This window comes from Nicotiana tabacum, chromosome 21 (assembly GCF_000715075.1).
Source record: "Nicotiana tabacum cultivar K326 chromosome 21, ASM71507v2, whole genome shotgun sequence".
In the NCBI taxonomy this organism is placed as follows: domain Eukaryota; kingdom Viridiplantae; phylum Streptophyta; class Magnoliopsida; order Solanales; family Solanaceae; genus Nicotiana; species Nicotiana tabacum.
The window spans coordinates 89,841,861-89,863,685 of record NC_134100.1 but is presented as its reverse complement, the minus strand read 5'-3'; the positions used below and the strand labels follow the sequence as shown (position 1 = coordinate 89,863,685).

Here is a 21,825-nt window from a genome sequence, read left to right as displayed (position 1 = left end):
TTTTTGAGAATTTTTTTTTTAAATTCTCAAAAGCTGGTTTTCGGCAGTGTTTGGGTGAAAATTTTCTTCCAACACACAACATCACAACTTTTTTTTCAAATAAAATGCATGTCCAAATACAATTTCAACTTCCAAAAATTACTTTTAAAGACAACTTCAAAAACTTATTTTTCAAATTTCAATCAAATCTATATCCAAATGCTAGCTAAAAGTTATGGCAACATGAAAGAATCACACTTACTGAGCCAATTGATGTTTGCATGAAATTAAAGTACCAATGATTGAATGTTATATTATGGGACGCTTGCATTCTTGGATATGGCTTTTTCCTTTTTGGATAAGCCTAATTTTGAGCCGAATAACATTCCCAAGAATACGATCTACGATCTAGCAACACAAACACAGTGGCAAAATACAGTAGTGCTATATTATAGGATCAGAGATGTTGTAAAGGCATGAGGTCATAATGATAATGCTCTCCAGTAGGTTAATATTCTCAGAATTAATGGTTCTTGTAAAAGTAGTTTTGTTTAACGCAAAAGCTAGCATAAGTGCTAATTAATTAGTGAAAGTCTTTGAGTTTTGGAACATAATACCGTTGAATGTCTGTCGATCTTTTATTGGTTGTTTTTCATATATGTCTGTCGAACTTCTATTGGTTGAATTGTCTTCCGGGGCCAAAGCTAGAAGCTCAAAATTCAAGTAGTTTTTGCTCAAATAGTGTATTTTTCTTAAGAAATTAATTAAATATGTACACATATTAAATTTAGAACTCAATTATAAGCACTTGAAATCGTCGTTCTAAAATCTACAACTCAATCACCCATAAAGTTGAAATCTTGTATCTTCCATATATTAAGGAGAAGAACTTACTCTTAGTTATCAGTTGTTCTTTAAACTCCATTGTAAGTTGTTGATAGTGAACACAAATGAAAAATGTGTAATTGGTCATTGTTATATCTAGATTTTAATGATAAAAAATAACATATCTTTGTTTGCAGGATCATTCAAAACGCAAAGGAAGATGCGAGCAAGTCTGCCAATAATGTGCGAAAGAAGACAAGAAAGGAAGAATGCAAAGATCTGTCAATAGAAACAAGAAAGGAAAGTCCAAGAATAAAGAGATTTGTAAAAGATACGACAACCCGGATGATAGAGTATAAAGAAGGAAGGACCAAGATTTGAGGAGATCTAGGTTGCCGAAATTACATCTGCTCAGATTACTAAAGATATGCGTTGCAAAGGAAAGCTATCAATCCCTTAGATCAAGGAACAATCTAAGGACCATTCACACAAGGAGATTCTATTTCAAAAAAAAAAATGACCGGCAATCAAGAACCAAACTAAGGAAGCTCTACACTTATTCTTATAATGAATCATAACATATTCAACTCCAAGGATCAATTCCCTTGGGATCGCAAATCTCTCAACGATCTGCTGAAATTAGTCAAGCCAAAGTTCGAGTAAATATTGCAGATTATCAAGGAAGAATCATATACTTTGATCAAACCAACTCTATGCTCTTTGTTCTACTCTAAATAAGCATTGTAATCTAAGTGTAGTTTACTGTGTAATTAATAGAGAGAAGAAAAACTTTGGTGAGACATTGTATCAATTATTATGAGTGTACTTAGAACCAAGAGTGAGTTGGTGTTCGGAGATAACATCAACACAATTGTACGAAGTTTTCAAGGAGCTTTGAAGAGAGAACACCCTTGCAACCTAAAGGGACTAGAGTAGGATTCACATTGAATCCGAACCAATATAAAGATTCTGGGTATTTACTTCTGTCTTTTTATTCTGCCTTTACTTTCAGTCAACTATTTGGTAAACTAGTCAACTATTTAGGATATAAAAAGAAAAATCGACAATTAACCCTCCCCCTCCCCCTCTTGTACTTTCAGTCATCTCATAGTGATAAACGTACACTGGAAGAGAATAATATTGAACAAGATATATTAATCCTATAAAAAAAAGTTTTCTTTTTTTGAGTTAGTTCTTACTACATTTTTATTTCTAGGCCAACCTTGATGAAGTCGAGGAAATTTAAATTCTTAAAAGGACTTAACTTATATATATTGACGACTAGTGTATTAATTTTTAATGTTATAGAATGTAATTTGCCTTATTTTCACTAATTACACCTTTTATAGACGGTTACATCATGTAGTTATTACTCCTTCCGGTCCATATTAGTTGTCGTATTTCTCTTTTATACCGTCCTTAAGAAACTATTAATAAGAGTGTTTTTTAACTAACTATGCCCTTATTTAATAATACTCTTCACCATTAAGTTTTGTGTGCTATATAATCAATGTTTTTACTTTCAAGAACATTTAATACTAAAGGTAAAATGAAAAACAATACATTAATTATACTTTGATTTTCTAAAACGACAATTATTTTAGAGCAGATATATTTAGGAGACCGAATAGATGAAAACATCTAAATTAATCATCATAAATTAATACCACGTAATTAGATTGGCCAGCAGCCGCATTAATTTGAAGCTTTTGAAGCGGAAACATCAAGTGATTCCAAAGTCGCTAATGCTGTTAAAAGGAGAAGGGATAAAAGGATTAAAAAATCATAGGAAGTTTTAATTGCATTAGAGAAAGTGATTAAAGAATACTGAAGTATTAATTCTAGTTCGTCACTACTGCTTCCTTGATTCTAGATTAGTATGATTGGAGTGTTAAAAAGATAAAACAAAAGCTAAACATACACATGTCGGATAACTAAACCAATGCATAATCCTAATTGGCTGTTTTAATACATTCTAATATTTAATTAATCAACAAATGGATAAAGGAGGGAAAAGAATATGAAAAGAAGAGGAAGAACCACTTTTAGCCTTCTATAAAAATCCAATTAGATGGACGACCACATCATTTATTATAGAAGCAAGAAAGAGCTTAGTGTTCTAGTAAATATCCTCTTATTTTGTTGCCCTAATAGGTTGCAAAGAAAGAAGAGAATTTTGGCACAATGGTAATAGAGTTCATGCGATTGTGATTAGGGTCATAGGTTCAACTCGTGAAACAACTTCTAGAAGAAATTGGAGGTAAGACTGTATAAGACAAACCTATTATGGTGTAATTTTTTTCGAACCTTATGTATAAGGGGAATTTAGTGCATTGGGTTATCCGTTACTAAATTGTAGAGATAACTATCTGCTGGATGTATCATGTCTCACAACAAGTTACAGTTTTGTTTACAGGTAACGCGACAAGTTAGGAAGAGTGACAGAAGAGAGTGAGCACACATGGTTCTTGCGAAATTCCACGCTTGAAGATCTGCGTGCTCGCTCTCTATCCGTCACACTTCAACCCCTCCTCCCTAAGTCCACTATAGGTATTTTAACCTGTAGCAGTTTATCTAACTTATATTTAGTGTTACTATTTTCATACCTCATACCTGTAATTAGTTTTTGTGTAACCAGCTAGTAGTATAAACTTATTTTAGTGCTTTATAATTATAGATCTTATTTAATTTAGCAAACGTATGAACAATGAATGATCGGCAGTGTGACTTAAGCATTAATGCATCTGAACTATCATATATTCCGTTATCCATGATTATACATAGGGTTAGAGCTAGAGTATCAGGAGCAGGTTTGGTCGAACTCAATAGCTTTGGTTCGAGTCATATATTTGTCTTAAAAAATTCATTGAATATGTATATAAATTATTAATTTAGAAACCAGTAATTTATATAAACCAATTAGAATTCCGAACCCATAAACTTAAAATCTTAGCTCCGCCTCTGATTATACCAAGTGAAGACATAAATACAGACTTATTCATTACATTACATCAGAGTACTCTCATCTTCACATGTGCAACGAATAGAGAGATATATACATGGCATGAATTAGTCTTCCAAAATATAATAGTTCAGTGTAAGAATATGCTAGAGTACTCTGAGATCTTTTCTTGACTTTGATTTAGTGTAATTGAATTATTCCAAACGTATATGTGATTTAGGGGGGACATTTTTTTTTTTTTGGGTGAAGAATAGCAAAACGTGCTCATCTTCCAGTTGCTAAGGTGTGAAGCAACAAATTATTGTGTGATTTTTAAGGAATATAGAGATTCCTTAGATATACAGATAGAATAAATGTTCATGGATAGATAGATATTTCATTGATTCTTAATTTTTGGGTCGAAAAAGTTCGTGGATCCGAATGAATCATTCTTTTGATCTTCCCTCCTACCCTGAAACTTTTCTTAGAGAAATGTTTTTGACCAACCAAGTTTTTTTTTTTTTTAAAAAGAAGAGAAAATATTAGTCAGAAAATATTTTTCTCCATATACAAGACACACCCTAAGAATCAACTTGGACATTATCTATCTTTAGGAAAAGAAAAATATTTGTTAATTGTAAACAAACGGATATGCGTATTGTCAACTAAGGATCAACTATGAAACTATCTATCTTTTGGAAAAGTATTAGTTTCAAGAAAAGTTATGTTTCAATAATGAGAAATATAAGGGAAAAACATTTTACTTTTTACTATTTTTTTTTATATGTCTTAACTTGTCAGTTCATTATCTTGTATTTGTGTGGTGGATATATATATTAGGAGTTACTCTTAGGGTCGTTTACTAGGGCATATAAAAATAGTATGTTTATGTTGGTATTAGTTATGTTGAGTTATTTTCTATCAATTGCTTGGTTTGGTGCATTAAAAATAATATGCATTGCATAATTTTTTTAAAATTATTTATTTACAAAAATACCCTCCATATCTTTGAAAAAGATTTTGAAAGTGCAATTCTATCTTTATACATGCTTATCCATATATTAAAAATTATGGTATATGTATAAGAATAGTACTTAATAGAGTGTATAACTAATACATGTATACATAGGTTGAAAAATACTACCCAATAAGAATTAATAATACCAACTAATACATATATTATTTTCCCTAATACATCATACCCATCAAACAACTACTTGAGTTAGAACAATATATTTTTTAAAAGAACAATGCATAGTTTTAACCGCTCCCAAAAATAATAGCCGATAAAATATATATTTTTTGTATATATATTTATTATATACATATAATATACATTGACAGCCCGGTGCACTAAGCTCCCATTATGCGCGGGATCCAGGAAAGGGTCAGACCATAAGGGTCTATTGTACGCGGCCTTACCCTGCATTTCTGCAAGAGGTGTTTCCAAGGCTCGAACACTGTGACCCCTTGATCACATGACAACAATTTTGCTAGTTACGCCAAGGCTCTCCTTTATACATATAATATATATATGTTTTATATATTTTTTGGCTAGCGAATGTAATTAGTTTAGGCTGAACGATCAATTTTGTATTTTTTCCTTTTTAAAACAGTGGAGGTCCAGCTAATTCATACGAACATTAATTATTCATCGAGCACTTCATTCTTCAACTAATACAAATATCAGATGGTTTCTACTATAATATTTATTCCAACTTTATGGATTTATACATTTTTTTTTATTGGTTGAGTGTGAAATGAGCAGATCTCCCTTGATTTTCCTCCCAATTTTTTATGCTAACACTCCTCTAAAGTTGAAGTCAAAACTTAAAAAAGTAATAAAGAAATAGAAAGGAACTACTAAACCACGTCGAATCTGGACCAAGTGGGCCCGGCCCAGAATAATTTATCTAAACGCCCATTGCACGTCTGGGCCGTCAAACTGACCCGGTCCTCTTATGGCCCAATGTCAACTTTTAAAAAACTGCAAATTGACCCCCAAATTACACGTCAAATGTACAATATTCTCCATAATATTTTCTTCTCTCTTTTGGTTGATCACGTAGTGGCATATTCCTTCTCTGTTTCGAAAATGAAAGTGAACGTTGACGGAGATACTGGTGGTTCTCCGTCGTCAACGACGGAGACGGTCACCGTGGCGGTGGCAGTTAAGAGTGCGGAAGGGAAAAGTAGTCAACGCGCGGTGAAATGGGCAGTGGAGAAGCTGTTGGCTAAAGCTCATCGATTTGTACTCATTCATGTTATGCCCACAATCACCACAATTCCAACTCCATGTAAATTTTCTTTATCAGTAGGATTTAAGTTATATACACTGACGTTATATAATTATTTTGCGGCATCAGTGAAATTTAACCCGTTATAGCATGTTATTTACTATTTGTTCTAGGTTACCGACCAATGCTGTTAAATGGAGTGATTTTAATTAACCTGACTTACTATTTGTTCTAGGTTACCGACCAATGCTGTTAAATGGAGTTACTTGCAATTAGATTTTAATTAACCTGATTGTGTAAATAATGTTTTACGCCATCTGTGCATAGAACTTAAACTCTTATCCATATTAGTATGGGGCATTGGCTCGAAAAGAGCAGAATAAATATACTCACTCTCGCGCAATTTATGTGGCATCCTTTCCTTATTAGTTCATTTTTCTATATTAAGAAATAATTTAACTTTAAAATTCTCATTTTACCTTTAGATTTTATAGTTGCACAAATGTCCATGGCTTTTTTTTAGACTACAAGCACTGTTATTTAGAAAAATTTAACTTTAAAATTCTAACTTTATCCTTAGTGAGTTGATTTATAGCCGCACAAATGTCTATGTGTTTTAGACCACAAGTTTCAAAAGTCTTAGTCAAAAAACGCCACATAAAATGAGATGGATGGAGTAGTATTCATGTAGCCGACCGTAACTAGATGTGGATTGAGGGTTAGTTGATTGTTTGGTTAATTGATTATTTTATGTTGGAAATGCTTAATTCTTCAGGATGAAAGATGTTACCTTTGAATTGCTTTATTTTCATGGAAAGTTTGCTGGCTGATTGAATTTGAATGAGGTAGTTGAGGTTGATTTCCTCTTTACCGTTACTACTTTATGTTTGAATGAACAATTTCTAAATTTATTTAAAGGTGGTATCATATCTGATAGCTATTGGCAAGTTGCTATCTTTTTAGTTTTGAGTATTATCTGTTTGGTAATGTCTATGGCTGATCAATATTATAGCAGGAGAGAGCACTCTTGTTAATGAGCTTGAGGCCAATGTCGTGAAACTGTATATGGAGGATAAGAGGGCTCAATGTGAAGAAATCTTTATCCCATTTAAGATTTTGTGCAAAAGAAAAAATGTAAGCTTCTTTCTTTTTAGTACCAAGTTCTCCTCCTTTGTGTAGTATTTTGTGACTGAACTTCCTGTAGGTTGAGACTTTGGTGCTGGAAGGGAATAATCCTGCGACTGTGCTACTAAAATATGTAAATGACTCTGGGATTAAAAGTTTAGTCTTGGGCTCTTACTCTCCCAATTACTTTTCCAGGTATGGCATAGGGTCAAGATGTCTTGGGTTTGGGTTTATCACTCATTATATTTGCTGGTGGAGTTTAACACTGGTAATAATATCAATGGCTTATTAATCTAATATTAAATTTCCTTCATGAATTACCCAAATTATAGTCCATTGTCTTAATGTAGCTTAATGGTGGTTTAGAAATCTTGTTTTCTTTTGACAATACTAGCTTCTCTAATGCTGCAACACGACCTTTTCCCGTGATGATTTTTAGTGGAGATGTTTGATTCCCAATCGCTGCTTGTGCTAAATCTGATCAATTTTTACTAGGAAGCTGAAGGGATCAAGCGTGCCTTCAATTATCCTCAAGCATGCTCCAGAATGTTGTGATGTTTATGTGGTGTCCTCAAATAAGCTAATGACAAATTCGTTAAATCCCTTATTGGCTACTGGTACGTGGAGATCTTTTGGACTCTCAATCTTTTATCTTGCTCTCTGAAGTTCTCTCTTTTCTGCCATTCAGGAATAGCAGTTTCTGACTTCTAATAAAAGTGCTTGTATACTGTGAAACAGAAGGTGATCTTCCTACAATCAATAAACAAAAATCCAGTGCATCTTCTGCCTCTATAGATGGTGTCTCTCACAGTAGATCATCATCCCTTGCATCGAGCCATCTGAATTTTCCAGCATTTGTCGATGGGAACTCTTCTAATTATGTCACTCCTCAACACAGACCTAATCGAAATCTGGAAAATGTGACCACAGGTCTGGAGGCAGTGAAGGGATGTCATTCTTCCACTTACTCAGAGCAGGTAACTTTGACAGCTTTTCTCCAAGAATTCCTCTTAAAACGTGCATGCTTTTTATATTCCAAATGTCATTTTATAGTATTAATGTTATTTAGTACAATAACATCTATATAGATTGATGTGGTACTTTTATTATGACATTTCTGTCTATTTACAGTTGGACATTCAAGAGGAAGTGGAGAGGGTGCGCCTAGAATTACAGACTACTTTAGCAATGTACAATCAAACATGCGAAGACCTGATCCATACCCGAAACAAAGTAAGCTTTTTATCAGTTTACTTTACCTAAACTCATTTGGTAATCTTGAAGTGCTCATCTTTCATACCGGAAACAACAATTATTTTTGCTGCTGATCCAGAATCATGCTCTCCATAATCTAGTTGAGATCCATTTTAGTTGATGGCTTTACAACATTCATGAGGTACAGGATAAGTTGGTAAATTGACTAGGCAAGATACTGATGTCCCCACCATAGACTTGTGCACTTCTACCAGCAAGCTCTGACATTACATTGCACACTGTCTTTCAGGTCCAGTTATTTTCTTCGCAATACCTTGAAGAGTCTGGAAAAGTGAATGCCGCCAAGAAAAGAGAAGAAAACCTAAGGAAAATTGCTGCTGAAGAGAAGGAGAAGCATATTGAAGCTGAGAAGGAGGTTGAGACAGCAAGAAAATTGCTTTCAGAAGAGACTTATGAGAGGCAGATAGCAGAGTTGAAGGCACTGCAACAGTCCTTAGAGAAAAAGAAAACTGTCGATGCACTATTATCATCTGATGACCGGTACAGAAGGTTGACTAGGGAAGAAATTGCGGTTGCAACTGATAACTTTTCCGAGTCCAAGATAATTGGTGAAGGGGCATATGGGAAAGTTTACAAAGGCGATCTTGATCATACTCCTGTTGCCATCAAAGTTCTTTGTTCTGACGCATCCGAAAAGAAAGAGGAATTTCTAAGAGAGGTGTTTCTTCAAGCTTTTCTGTTTTCTCTTTCATTTTGAGTTACGCAATCTTAAGCATGCCTCCTTGCGCTGAAAAGTTACACGTAACATAGGGAAAATACCCCCCACCTTCAACCAAGAGATTGGAGTTAAAGTGAAAAAAGAGCCACTATTGACTCTTGGGTGGGGTTGGGGTTTACCATATCAATTAAAAAGAAAGGCACAATCCTTGCTTGCATTTGTAAGTGCCTTAGTTTATAGTCTGAAACACCTTTTATAGTACTATTATCAGCACAGAACAAGAGTTCCAACTTCACACCTTACATTCCTTGCCCTTTTCCTGAGAAATCACCAATCCAAGACCCTTTTAAGTATCTATATTCCCTGCTCTGGCAACGGGAGTTGTTCACAATGCATATCAACGTCACCCCACTAATTGTTTTTTCCCGGTTATAAATAAAAATCAGATAAGCTCAAAATTCCATTAACATTAGACATGGTTTTCGATCTTACTTTTTGATGCCGTACCATCACATTGGGGCATGTTATACCATTTGTCCTGCTAATTCTCTTCACGTTAAATAATATGTTTATTGACAAGCATTCTTAGAAACATTACACAGCAATTCATCATGTATTTTGTCTTGTGCACAATTATTTGTTTCATGAATATATGGACTGTTTACTAGATATAGTTGGTCCCAAGTCTAATTGTAGTCACTTATAGCAGATTCTTTCAACTTCTGTTGATATAATAGTAGATCATTTGTAGGTGGAGGTTCTTAGCCAGTTACATCATCCACACATTGTTTTACTGCTTGGAGCCTGTCCTGAAAATGGTTGTCTTGTTTATGAGTATATGGAGAACGGAAGCCTGGAAGATTGCATTTTGGAACGGAACAGCAAACTATTTCCTTGGTTTTTTCGATTCAGGATACTTTTTGAAGTGGCATGCGCTCTTGCATTCTTGCACAACTCAAAGCCTGAGCCTATTGTTCATCGAGATCTAAAACCAGGAAATATATTGCTGGACAAAAATTTCGTGAGCAAAATAGGAGATGTAGGTCTAGCAAAAATTATATCAGATATTGTCCCAGAAAGTGTTACAGAATATAGGAACTCTGTTCTCGCTGGCACCCTTGGTTACATGGATCCAGAGTATCAAAGAACTGGCACACTCAGGCCAAAGTCTGATCTTTATGCTTTTGGAATAATAACACTCCAATTACTGGCTGCTTGTCGTCCTAATGGCCTTATAATGATGTTTGAAGATGCTATAAATAGTAATTCATTGGTTGATATACTTGATAAGTCAGTTCCTGACTGGCCATTAATTGAAGCAGAGGAGCTTGCTAGGATGGCGCTAAAATGCTGTAACCTTAGATGTCGAGATAGACCAGACCTCGAGACTGAAGTTCTTCCACTTTTGAAGAGACTTTCTGAATTTGCTGACATGCTTACCAAGGTGGAGAAGAACCTTATACAGGCACCTAGTCCGTACTTATGCCCAATCGTTCAGGTGAGAACTGGAAATTCCAGAGGATGACATAGTCATTTCTAGTGTAGTTTTTGTGCATGCATCTCATTCTGCTTTCTGCTCTTGTATCATGCAACATCTTTGCAGGAAGTAATGGAAGATCCACAGATAGCAGCTGATGGTTTTACATATGAGCATAGAGCAATAAAGTTATGGCTCACCAGACATAGTGTATCACCAGTGACAAAACAGTTACTGCAGCACCAGCTGGTCACACCAAATCGCACATTGCGACTAGCTATACAAGAGTGGCGATCACAGGTAACGTCGTTCAGAACCAGACCATGAAACAGGGTCACAAAGTGCATGATATCAAGCCAAAAGGAGAATTGGGAAAAGAAAAGATTATTAATAGGTCTCTTTTATTCACAAGTGACTTTAGAACAAAGTCAAGTGTGTTATGTTCATATACATCATTCTAGTGTACATTATCAACTGTAGTTTTTTAAAGTATTGTATAGCTCCTGATGGTAGGGAAAACCTATAGAAAATGTAACATAATACATTTTGATTGATTTTCTTCCAGTGGAAGAGTCTGAATTATATCCTTGCTTTCAACAAGGAGTAGCTGAAAGTTGTATGTAGCTAAATTTGTTTTTCTCAACATACTGTATTGTTCATTTGGAAGCAAGGGAAAAAATTAGTCTTGGGGACATATTGGCAATTTGACATTACCATACTTATTGATTTTGAAGCACTAGATTGTTGAAGAAAGTGAATATGAATTTGACATTAATGCAGGGCTGAAGGATGGAACGTGCAAAGTAGATCGTGCACCTGTCGTGTGACCCGTTGGTCCTAAGCAATGTCTTGCGCGAAGCGACCCACTTAGAAAAATCTCCCCTTTATGTTAGGGGAGCACTAAAATGCAACTTCGATCGGATGCAGGTATCAAATCCCGCCGCTGAGATGTCCAAGGAGGTTATTACAATGCAGAATAGGATGACAAACTTCTAGACTTGATGTATTTTAGAGTAGGAGATCCTCAACTCACAATTTCTATGATTAGGACTAGTATATGGATATGGCCCCCAACATTTACATTCTAAAGTTGTTGAATAGCAAACCATGCATGATACCGTACAAATTCAAAATAACAACAACAACAAAAAAGCACTTCAGTCTGAGGATGTTCTTGTCATTTTCTCTCACAAAGGGTTGGGAATATTGTAGTCGTGGCTTCTTATAAATGGTGAATCACTTGAAGCAGGTGCGGAGCTAGAGTGTTGGCTAAGAATTCCGCTGAACCCAGTAACTTAAATCTTGTATTTGTCTTAAATTTTTTATTAATATGTATAACTATTAATTTGGAACCCATAATTTAAAGGATTAGAATCCATATCCATAACCTTTAAATCGTGGCCTAGCCTCTGAACTTTGGGATCCACCTTTATAGTCAATCAATCTTGCTGTCTGTCAGACTGTCTCCCTACCCCCTCCAAGCAGGGTCGTACATCTCATGCTCACATTTGAAAAACGAAAAATAAATTAACCACCAGAATAAACTTGAAATTTAGTTAGCGTTTGGCCATAAATTCCCAAATTTATTTTGAAAAATCTGATTTGGGTGAAATTTGGTTTGGAGATAAAAATGTGTTTGGACATGATTTTTCAAAACATATTTTACTTTTTATTTGAAAAAACATGAAATATGACTTATACCCACAAGTTCTAAAAACTATAACAAATACCCAATAGTATCATTATCACAAACCATAGCCCTGAACATAAATAAGTTTGATACAAAATTATCATTTTTATAATGAACTATATAAATCATTAATTACAGTGAAATCCCATTAGAGAATTACGGCTCCTAATTAAGAAGAAAAAGTTAACTGATATGAGTGTTCAGAAAGCCATTTAGCCTACAAATCAGAAGCAAAAGTAAGATGCACAAAGGATTGAGCTGATAAGGGAGCATATTCATCAAATATTTAGTTGGTTGTAATAAATGTGGGCTCTTTTACAAATTATAAAGGTTTGGAGTAATATTTAAAAAAAATTAAAAATGTAACGGTCATGTTTTGGCCCAAAATCAGCAATTGAGGTGATTTTGGGATTTTGGATTTGGAATTTTACCAAAATATGAGCAAAATCTATGGCCAAACATGTGTTTGCCAAATAAATCCTAAATTTATTTTGGCAAAACTCATGACCAAACGGGTCCTTAATGTATGGTTAACACTAAACAATCCAATAACAAGATTCTAACTATAACTGCAAATTAATGCATGCAGTATTTCTAAAGTGGCAACTTTGCTCGTAGGAATTTTAATATTAGGATTCTAATATTCTTCTAAATTTGTCTAAAGATATGACTAAGCTAGCGTTTGGTCATATATTCTCAAATTTGTTTTGAAAAAATTGATTTGGGTGAAGTTAGGTTTGAAGATTAAAATGTGTAATGTGTTTGGACATCAGTTTTCAAAACATATTTCACTTTTTTTTTGAAAAAACATGAAACATGACTTATACCTATAAGTTCTAAAAACTATCACAAATACCCAACAGTACCTTCATCAATAACATTCATTATCATTATCACAAATCATAGCCCTGAACATAAATAAATTTAGTACAAAATTATCATTTTTATAATGAACTACATAATACACTATCAGATGACCGAGAAACGAAGCATCATCGTTACAAAATAATAAATGGTGGGCTCTTTTATAAAATACAAAAGTTTGGAGAAATTTTTAAAAAATATAATAGTAATATTTTGGGCCAAAAGGGATTTGGGTTTTGGGTTTTGGAAATTTGCCAAAATATGGATAAAAATTATGAACAAACATGTATTTGCCAAAAATAATTTGACAAAAAATTAACAAAATCTATGGCCAAATGAGTCCTAAGTGTTGATGTCTAGCTCCTAATTTCAGCTACATCACTCACTGCTTTCATAATCCAAATTTTAAATAAACATTTTTCTTGAACTATTTTGCTCCAGTTCTTTTTTTTTTTTTAGCAAGATTATCTTGACTTTTTTGCAAGTTATTTGACAGATTAGTTAAAGTTTGAATATAAGCTATATGGCAATCATCTTGAAATAGGTTTGTCCTATAGTGTTGGATCACTTAATTAAAGATAAAATAAAATAAAAGGAAAAGAAGAAGATGGATATCACTCTAACTTATCCTGTTATCCATAATCAATTCATCTGTTCTTCTAATGTTTGACAAGGTATTACTTCAATTCTCATCATCATCCAATTAAAATGCTTATCTATAGGCAACATTAGCAAAGCTGGTGCATCCCCTGCTCCGACAAGCGACAGTTATGTTGCTTGAATTCTTTAAAAATATAGTCGAATGAGTCTTGAATTCCCCAATAATATTGTATATTTGAAAATTTTGATATGAATAAAACAATATTGTTGAAAAGTCCGAACAACATAAACGGCTAGGAATATTCCAAGCGGCATTGACATGGCACAGGTCAAACACTGTGCTCCACTTGTCAAATTAGAAAAAGGAGAGAGATAATATCACTCATTTCCCCCAAAATTCAAAGCCCCAAAGAGCTGGCCAGCCTGTTTCCTACCAATCACTGTCCCCACACCTTCCCATGCCCAATTATTCTCACTCTCTACCTTAACAATAAAAAATTCGTTAAAGTAATAAGTATTCATTTATCTTTAATCCGTACCTCCGGTTCGAACTCTGAATATGAAATTATTTTTGTTAACGATCACTTTGTCTTCGATATAAGACTTTCCGACATAAATTTGAATTTAGTTCGGCTTCAATATGAGTACCGAAGACCAGTGGTGTTCAAAATCGAACCGTAACCATTAACCAAACCGAATCGATGACTTATCAGCTTATTGGTATCGGGGTAATGGATAGTGATCAGATTGAGATTTTATAATTAACGGCTTAACGGTTTGGAGGCGGATTACTTAATTTTCTTATCGGATAATAAACCGTTAACCCATTAAGAATCATTTAATTTTTTTGTATACATGTGTTAACACATCAGCCTAGTGTGTCTTGTCGTGCATTTGTGGAGGGTATTTCTCGCTATACTATTTCCCACTTATTCTTGATTCTTATTAAATAAAGTTTTACAGCATATTGTGAAAAGTAATTAAATTTTTTTCTACGTTACAAGATTTAACCTCATTGAAAAATGCCTTTGAAAAACAAGTAAGGTCTATATAATTGCAATTCAAAGCATAATAATGAATCTTGCATATATTTTACCCACCAAAGGATATGCATTATGATCCGAAACGAGGCTAACATTAGCCTCTTTTGATTCTCCAAATATATTTTATTTTAGCTGACAATGTATGGTACAATTTTTAGTTTTAGATATGTCCAAATTTCAAACAATACAATTAAAAAAAAATGAAATAAGATGGTCTCGCAAAATGATTATCCTATTAAATTCAAAAACAGGTAATTTTAAATAAGAATGATGTCTTACGGTACAGATACGAGCATGACTTTCATACTAGAAGCTGTTATTTTAATTTCGACCGTTGAAGTTGGACTACATGTAATTTTAATTTTCATTGTCACTTAGTTTTAGATTTAACCGATAATTGTTAATCCGATATCAAATTGCCTGCTATCTTATTAGTTGACTAACGGATTAGAACATTTAAAAACTGATAATCGATAAGTTGAATCGTTAGACGTATTATTCGCGCGATAAGCAACCCTACCGAAGACCGAAGGAAAAACCAAAAAGAGAAGGCCCCAACAAAACCAATTGAAAAAAGACTCTCACATGCAGCTCCCAATGGTGGATCCCCAAACTTAACTCTCACCCAATTTAATTATTCTTCTCTTTGTAAGCACTTTTATGATTTATCAACCTGACCTCGTTGATATTAACACTAAAGACTACTAAAAATGGAACAATGACAATTGACAGTCCATCGCAAAAAAATAATTTTTTTTACTAATATAAAGTCCAATCCCATGTAATTTAACACCCTGGAGTTAGACCAAATCCACCCAATCTTCTATAAATTAAAGAACAAATATTTAATTAATGGACGTTTAAATCAAGAGTTAATAAAAAGGCCAAGTGCTAAACAACTTTATATACTTCACCACTAGGCTACCCAACGAAAAAGAATGAGATAATACAAACGGTCAATTCCAGTTTCCCAAATCGCTTCATGGAAATATTCAAATTTCTCAACTACCATCCTATAAAAATCATTGCACAAATTTTCTTAAAATAATTTCAAGAAAAAAATAAAAAAAAGAAACATAACGGGTCCCCAATCCCAAACCTCCAAATACTGCCTGCTCCAACCCCCTAAGTATCATTTAATACAATTTACTTACGTTTACTGAGAATTTTTGACAAATTAAATCACGCCATCCATTTTTGTATGTTTACAGTCTGATTATCTCGATCCTAACACTTCTATGGTGTAACACCACGAGGCGAGTCTCTAGACTCCTGAGGTGGTGTTTGTCCTTCGGAACCTTTGGATGGATCATCGGAAGATTGTCGAAGACCATCATCTCTATTCATTTCTTCAATCATCCTTACCACCTCCGCCATTGAAGGTCGTTGATCAGGCACAATAGCAACACAAGCCATTCCGATCTGAAGTAGTTGTACCATCTCTTCTTCCACATTATGGTACCGCATTAGCTCAACGTCGAACACTTCTGCGGTCCATTCTTCCCTTACGACGCTCTGAACCCATCTAGGCAAATCAATTCCCTCTTCACCAAGCGAAGCTTGGTTCGGAGCTTTCCCCGTTAAGAGCTCCAAAATCAATACTCCGAAGCTATACACATCGGATTTAAACGTGACCTTTCGTGTTTCAAGAACCTCCGGTGCACGATATCCTGCAACACGGTGGTTGTTGACTGGTGTCGCGGTGGTGGAGAAAAGAGGGTTCAATCCATAATCGGATACACAAGCATAATCTTGGTTATTTTCTTGTTTGAGGAGAACATTTGAAGCCTTGATGTTTCCATGTACAATTTTTCCTGAAATATGAAGGTATGAAATGCCTCTTGCTGCACTTAACACTATTCTCATTCTACTATCCCAATCAAGTGGTGTACGCCCTGATCCTCTACTACCTACAAAAATAACCAAAGTAAACACTTTAATTATGCAGCAACAACAATGCCAATGTAGAAATGTAGAAACAATGCCAATGCAGAAATGGTCTCTTATGAAGCAACAACAACAAATACAGTGTAATCCCACGTAATGAGATTCGGGGAGGGTAGAGTGGACGCAGATCTTATCCTTACCTTGTGAAGGTAAAAATGTTGTTTCCGATAGACCCCGGCTCAACGAACAGAAATAGTCTCTTATGATCACTTACAATGTAAATAAAAAATATTGACCTTTTCAGATTTCTGTTGTGTTATTTTTGTATTATTTTCAGATATCTGTTGTCTAAAAAAATTAAAATTCTTATAAAAAAGACATAAACTAAAAACAAATTTGCAGTGCCAATGCAATTTAATTGTCTTCTTGGACTTTTCAGTCAAATAAGTTGAGTTAATCAAGAAAACAGAGTCTATAATTAGCTTTTCTTTTCTACTTTATATTTTCACCAAAAGGAGAAATGGGGGACAACAAGAATCAATGGACAATAAAGAAAAGCAATGGAATAATATAACCACCAAATTGCTTAAAGCCAAAGTAATGTAAGCCTTTTAAGTCTACAAGTAATGTTTTCACTAAAGCAATTACTACTAACATTATGACTTGAAATTTGTGGGGTTTGAAAACCAAATGCTTTGTGGTTGATTTTAAATAATCATTGGATTTTAGAAGAAAGAGTTTGTTGAACAAAATTGCTCAGAATAGTTGAAAAAAATACTACTTTTGTAAAATCCGACATCTTTTGGAGAGTCTGAGTAATATAAATTTGGGCAATTAGGGAAAAACATATATTTTGGAGCATAGGCACTAGCAATGTAGCAAAGTAAAAAGTAAATCTTTGACAAGAAAGGAGTCTTATTTTCTAATATTTTTATTAATTTCATTATTTTATATGAAGGAAAAATTGGAGCAACGGTAAAGTTGTTTCCGGGTAACCTATAAATTAGGGTATCATTTTATAAGGGACGGTATGTCGGTAGAGAATCATGGAGGTCTGTTGGTATGTAACGTTGGTTTCATAAAAAAAATAATTGTACAAAACGTAACCAATACGAAATGCCACTGTACAATTATTCTCAAAGAATGTAACTATAGGTTAAGGAATATCTGAACAAAATGCGGAACTATAAAAAGGTGAATAGTTTATTCTACAATTATTGGTTAACAACTAGCAAAATACTAAAATAAGTAGGCACCAAACTTAAATAATTGAGAGAAACAAAAAAGAAGAGCAATTCCAGTTCAGAAGCGCTTTAAACTATGGTTACGATGTGAATGTGTACAAGATCTGCACGTGTATAGATTTAAGGCACATAATATTCTTTAAAAAAACAAATAAAAAATTTAATCTTTTTCATAGCTGTAACCCACCCAAAGCTGAGACAAACATTTTTCAAGAATAAGAAGTCCCTAAAATCTAGCAAGGATTTTGAATATACTCATTTCGTTAACACTTATCTTAAAAGTGTTTGATTGGACACGAAGTTTAAGAAAAAATAAATTTTTTTAGAATTTATAATCTTAAATAAGTCAAAAAGGGGTTTAGAGAATTTGTGTGGTTATAAAAATTTGTCGTTAAGGGTAGAATTGTAAGTTTAGGGTAAATTGTTTCCAAATTTAGAAAGGGATTATTCTTTTTGGAACGGACCAAAAAAATAAATAAATACACGTAAATTAGAAAAGAGGGAGTAACATATGAAATAAATGTTGTTAAAATTTAATATTTGACTTAGTAATAGTTAGAGTTAAGTTAGAAAATAATATTTGAAATTTAAAATTATGTTTGCACCTGCATTTCATTTGAAAAAATATTGAAATATAGTGAGCGAAAATGTGATTTTTTGAAAAACTCATTTTTAAAAAATCTCAAAAAACTTGCAAAATTCATGGACAAAAATATTTTTTTTTTATAAAAAAAATCCGGAAATAAAACTATAGACAAAGGGGTCGTAAATTCATTTCTTTAAGCTGTTACTTTCCAAAAATACCAGAATGATTTGTAACGAAAATCAGAGCAAAACCAACAAAACGCTATACTAAATTTGAAATGCTGAATCTTCATCTTTAACAAAAAAATTCAGAAAACAGCAGCAAGAATGCAGAAATATATAGGAAAACACTTTGAAAAGGGCAAAATTGAATTCACAAAAGGAAAAAAAAAAAAAGAACCGAGGAATTATAGATTGAGCCAGGATTTGAAGAGAGTTCAACCAAATAAAAAGGTTACGTTCATGCATTAATCTCCCGCAATGCACGGGAATCGGAATGAGTCGGACCACAAAGAGATTCTACGCAGCATTGCACGACCTGCTGTTTTTACGGTACCGAGTTGGACCAAATCCGTAACATAATTGAAGCTAAGGAAGAGAAGCATACCGTGAAGAAGAGAAGACAAACTTCCAGCAGGAATATAATCAGAGACCAACAATTTCTCATCTTTAGAGTAGTAAAATGCTCTTAAGGGAAGCACATTCTCATGTTTCATCTTCCCCAAAACATCCATTTGTTGCTCAAACTCTTTTCTGGTAACCACAACATCCTTAAGCCTTTTCACAACAACTGTAGTACCTTCCTCTAGAACAGCTTTGTAACTTGTACCAACACTTCCTTTTCCTAACACTTCAGCTGAAGCTCTCAACAAATCTTCAAGATCAAAACTATAGCCTCCTCTCCCATTGAAAAAAACAAGTTTATTCCTCTCCCCTTCAACTGTTAAATCGTCTTTTGACGATGATGTTCCTGCCTCTCCCGCTCCTGTGAATGCTGCTGCTGTCGTCGTTGGCGGCTTCTGTGTCTTTATTGTTGACTCTTTACTTGTTAGTTTTCGACGCAAACATAGGAAAAGGAATAGCAATAGTAGTAAAAGCCCAAGTCCTGAACCGACAGCTATTCCAACAATGGCAGCGGTTGACAGCTTCTTCGATCTCTTGAATTTTGGTTCCACAGAAGAAGGTGACGGAGAAGATGACGGAGAAGGAAAGAATGGAGTACAAGGCGGCAATGGGCCACCACACAAATCAATGTTACCAGAGAAAGAAGAAGCTGGGAATTTAGAGAGAGTCGTCGGAACTGACCCATTGAGTTGATTATTCGACACGTTGAAATTCACAAGGCCGGTTGGATTAATACTAGGAAGATTCCCACTGAAGCCATTGTTATTCAACAAAAGACCCGTTAAATGGGTGAGATTGTTAATGGAGAAGGGGATATTGCCGGTAAAGTTATTCGATGAAATGTCCAACCTGTTCAACCGGGTTAACCCGATTAGGCTCTCCGGAAACCCACCAGAAAACCGATTATTTTGCAGATACAGACTGCGAAGAAGCTCGAGATTAGAAAAATCCGAAGGGATAGAACCAGATAGACGATTAGCGTGAAGACTAAGAACTCGTAGTTGACTCAGTCGACCTAAAGTATTAGCAGGAATTTGACCAACAAGACCAACAGCAGGAAGCCGGAGTGAATAAACAGAAGAATTTGTAGGATCGCATTCAACACCGAACCAATTGCAAGCAGAAGATGAAGAGTTCCATTGAACACGATTAGCGTGTGGGATTTGAGAAAGGAAAGCAAGGAGAGCTTGCTTTTCCTCTTTAGGTTCCGATACTACTTGGTATTGACTCAAAATTGAAGCAAAAAACAAAGCACAAAAAACAAACCTTGAATTTGAAAACACCGCCATTGAAATAGAAACAAGAATGTAATCCAATTGAATATAATCAGTACTGCTTTGTAAATAGTGGTGGTTTCCGGTGAGAAGAAGGCATATTGAAAATGTAGAGAGAGAAAAAACAGAAGAGGAAGAGAGTGTGAAAAAGGGCAAAAGGAAACGCTTTATGTAAGGGAGTTATTAGTAAGACATGTGAACATCTTTTAAATTTACAGTCCTTTCACTTTTTCTGTATTAACCCAATATTTGGCATTTTTCTTTTTGTTATTTTTTTGTTAAATATGTTTTTGTTTTATTTTTCTTTCCTTTTCGACTTTTTCCTTTCTCAATTGGCTTGAGGAGGACGGATTGGGTATACCAGCAAAGGACCACATAATGCACCTTTATGAGTGGGAAGATGCTTCTTGTCGTCAATTCAATATACGTATTTTTAATTTATTTTTTTGTGGATTTTACGCGGGTTCGAGGAAGGGTAGCACGTTAAGAGTATTATATAGACCTTCTAACTTAATGCAAGTAATATCGGTTTCTTTCACGACTTGAACTCCTGATCTATAGGTCACATAAAGACAGCTTTACCGTTGCCTCAAGGGTCCACATTTGGATCAGATTAAATTTAAATTTGTCAGAAATTTCATATTAGGGATAAATCAATCCAACTTTATACCCAAAGTTCGAACCTAGATATATAATGGAGTACTTATCACTCCAATGCTATTCTTTTTGGTCCCAATATAATTTCTCTATCTCTACCCACACGAAAGCCAAAAAGAAACTGTAATAATCTCATATGCATTTACAAAACGGCAAAGGACCAAATATATTCCTCTACTTTCGAAAATGATCTAAGAATATTCTTCGTTATATTATTGGGTTATCTATACCCCTGCAATCATACTTTGGGTTCAAATATACCCCTCATTTAAATGGAGGGACACGTGTCATCGTCCTGTTGGTCAATTCTAAATATCTTCTAATTAATTAAAAAGACACATTAATCATACCCGAAAAATAATTTTTTAAAGCAACTTTTTTTTTTTGTAAAAACTGGAAAAAACTGAAATTATTTTTACTAAAAACTGAAAAAAAAATAATTATTTTTTCAGTTTTTACAAAAAAACTGCTTTAGAAAAAACTGAAAAATATTTTCTAAAATAATTTTTTTGAAAAAATTGAAAAAAAGAGCTGAAAATTAATTTTCTAATACAATATTTTTGTAAAAACTGAAAAAAAAACTAAAAACAAATTTCTAAAGCAGTGTTTTTGTAAAAACTGAAAAAACAAATATTTTTTTTCAGTTTTTAATTGCTTTAGAAAATTGCTTTTCAGTTTTTATTTTTTAGTTTTTGCAAAAATATTGTTTTAGAAAATATTTTTCAGTTTTTTTATAGCAGTTTTTTGTAAAAACTGGGGAAAAAAATATTTTCGTTTTTTTTCAGTTTTTAGTAATTTTTTTTTAGCTTTTTCCAGTTTTTATAAAAAAAAAAATTATTT

The 21,825-nt window shown here is 33.9% G+C and overlaps 2 protein-coding genes across 5 annotated transcripts; one reads left to right on the top strand and one right to left on the bottom strand.

Moving 5' to 3' along the window:
* Positions 1–5,616: 5,616 nt before the first annotated feature.
* LOC107789690 (U-box domain-containing protein 34-like) lies at positions 5,617–11,694 on the top strand. Of its 4 annotated transcripts, none has more exons than XM_016611546.2 (10): positions 5,617–6,042; positions 6,995–7,116; positions 7,187–7,302; positions 7,603–7,724; positions 7,846–8,084; positions 8,239–8,340; positions 8,612–9,040; positions 9,792–10,538; positions 10,644–10,817; positions 11,298–11,694. In XM_016611546.2, the coding sequence occupies exons 1-10, from the start codon at positions 5,715–5,717 to the stop codon at positions 11,301–11,303; spliced, it is 2,385 nt and encodes a 794-aa protein (XP_016467032.1). In that variant the 5' UTR covers positions 5,617–5,714; the 3' UTR covers positions 11,304–11,694. The 4 variants fall into 4 exon arrangements, with proteins under 4 accessions (XP_016467032.1, XP_016467030.1, XP_075098351.1 ...); XM_075242250.1 differs by having other exon boundaries at positions 5,754–6,042; positions 6,998–7,116; XM_016611544.2 differs by lacking the exon at positions 11,298–11,694 and having other exon boundaries at positions 5,619–6,042; positions 10,644–11,209.
* A 3,964-nt stretch (positions 11,695–15,658) lies between these two features.
* On the bottom strand, positions 15,659–20,567 carry LOC107789689 (putative inactive receptor kinase At2g26730). Its single transcript, XM_016611543.2, has 2 exons — positions 19,038–20,567; positions 15,659–16,624 (listed from the first exon to the last, which is right to left on the bottom strand). Exons 1-2 carry the CDS (start codon positions 20,341–20,343, stop codon positions 15,951–15,953), a joined length of 1,980 nt encoding a protein of 659 aa, XP_016467029.1. The 5' UTR covers positions 20,344–20,567; the 3' UTR covers positions 15,659–15,950.
* Between the last annotated feature and the right edge of the window lie 1,258 nt (positions 20,568–21,825).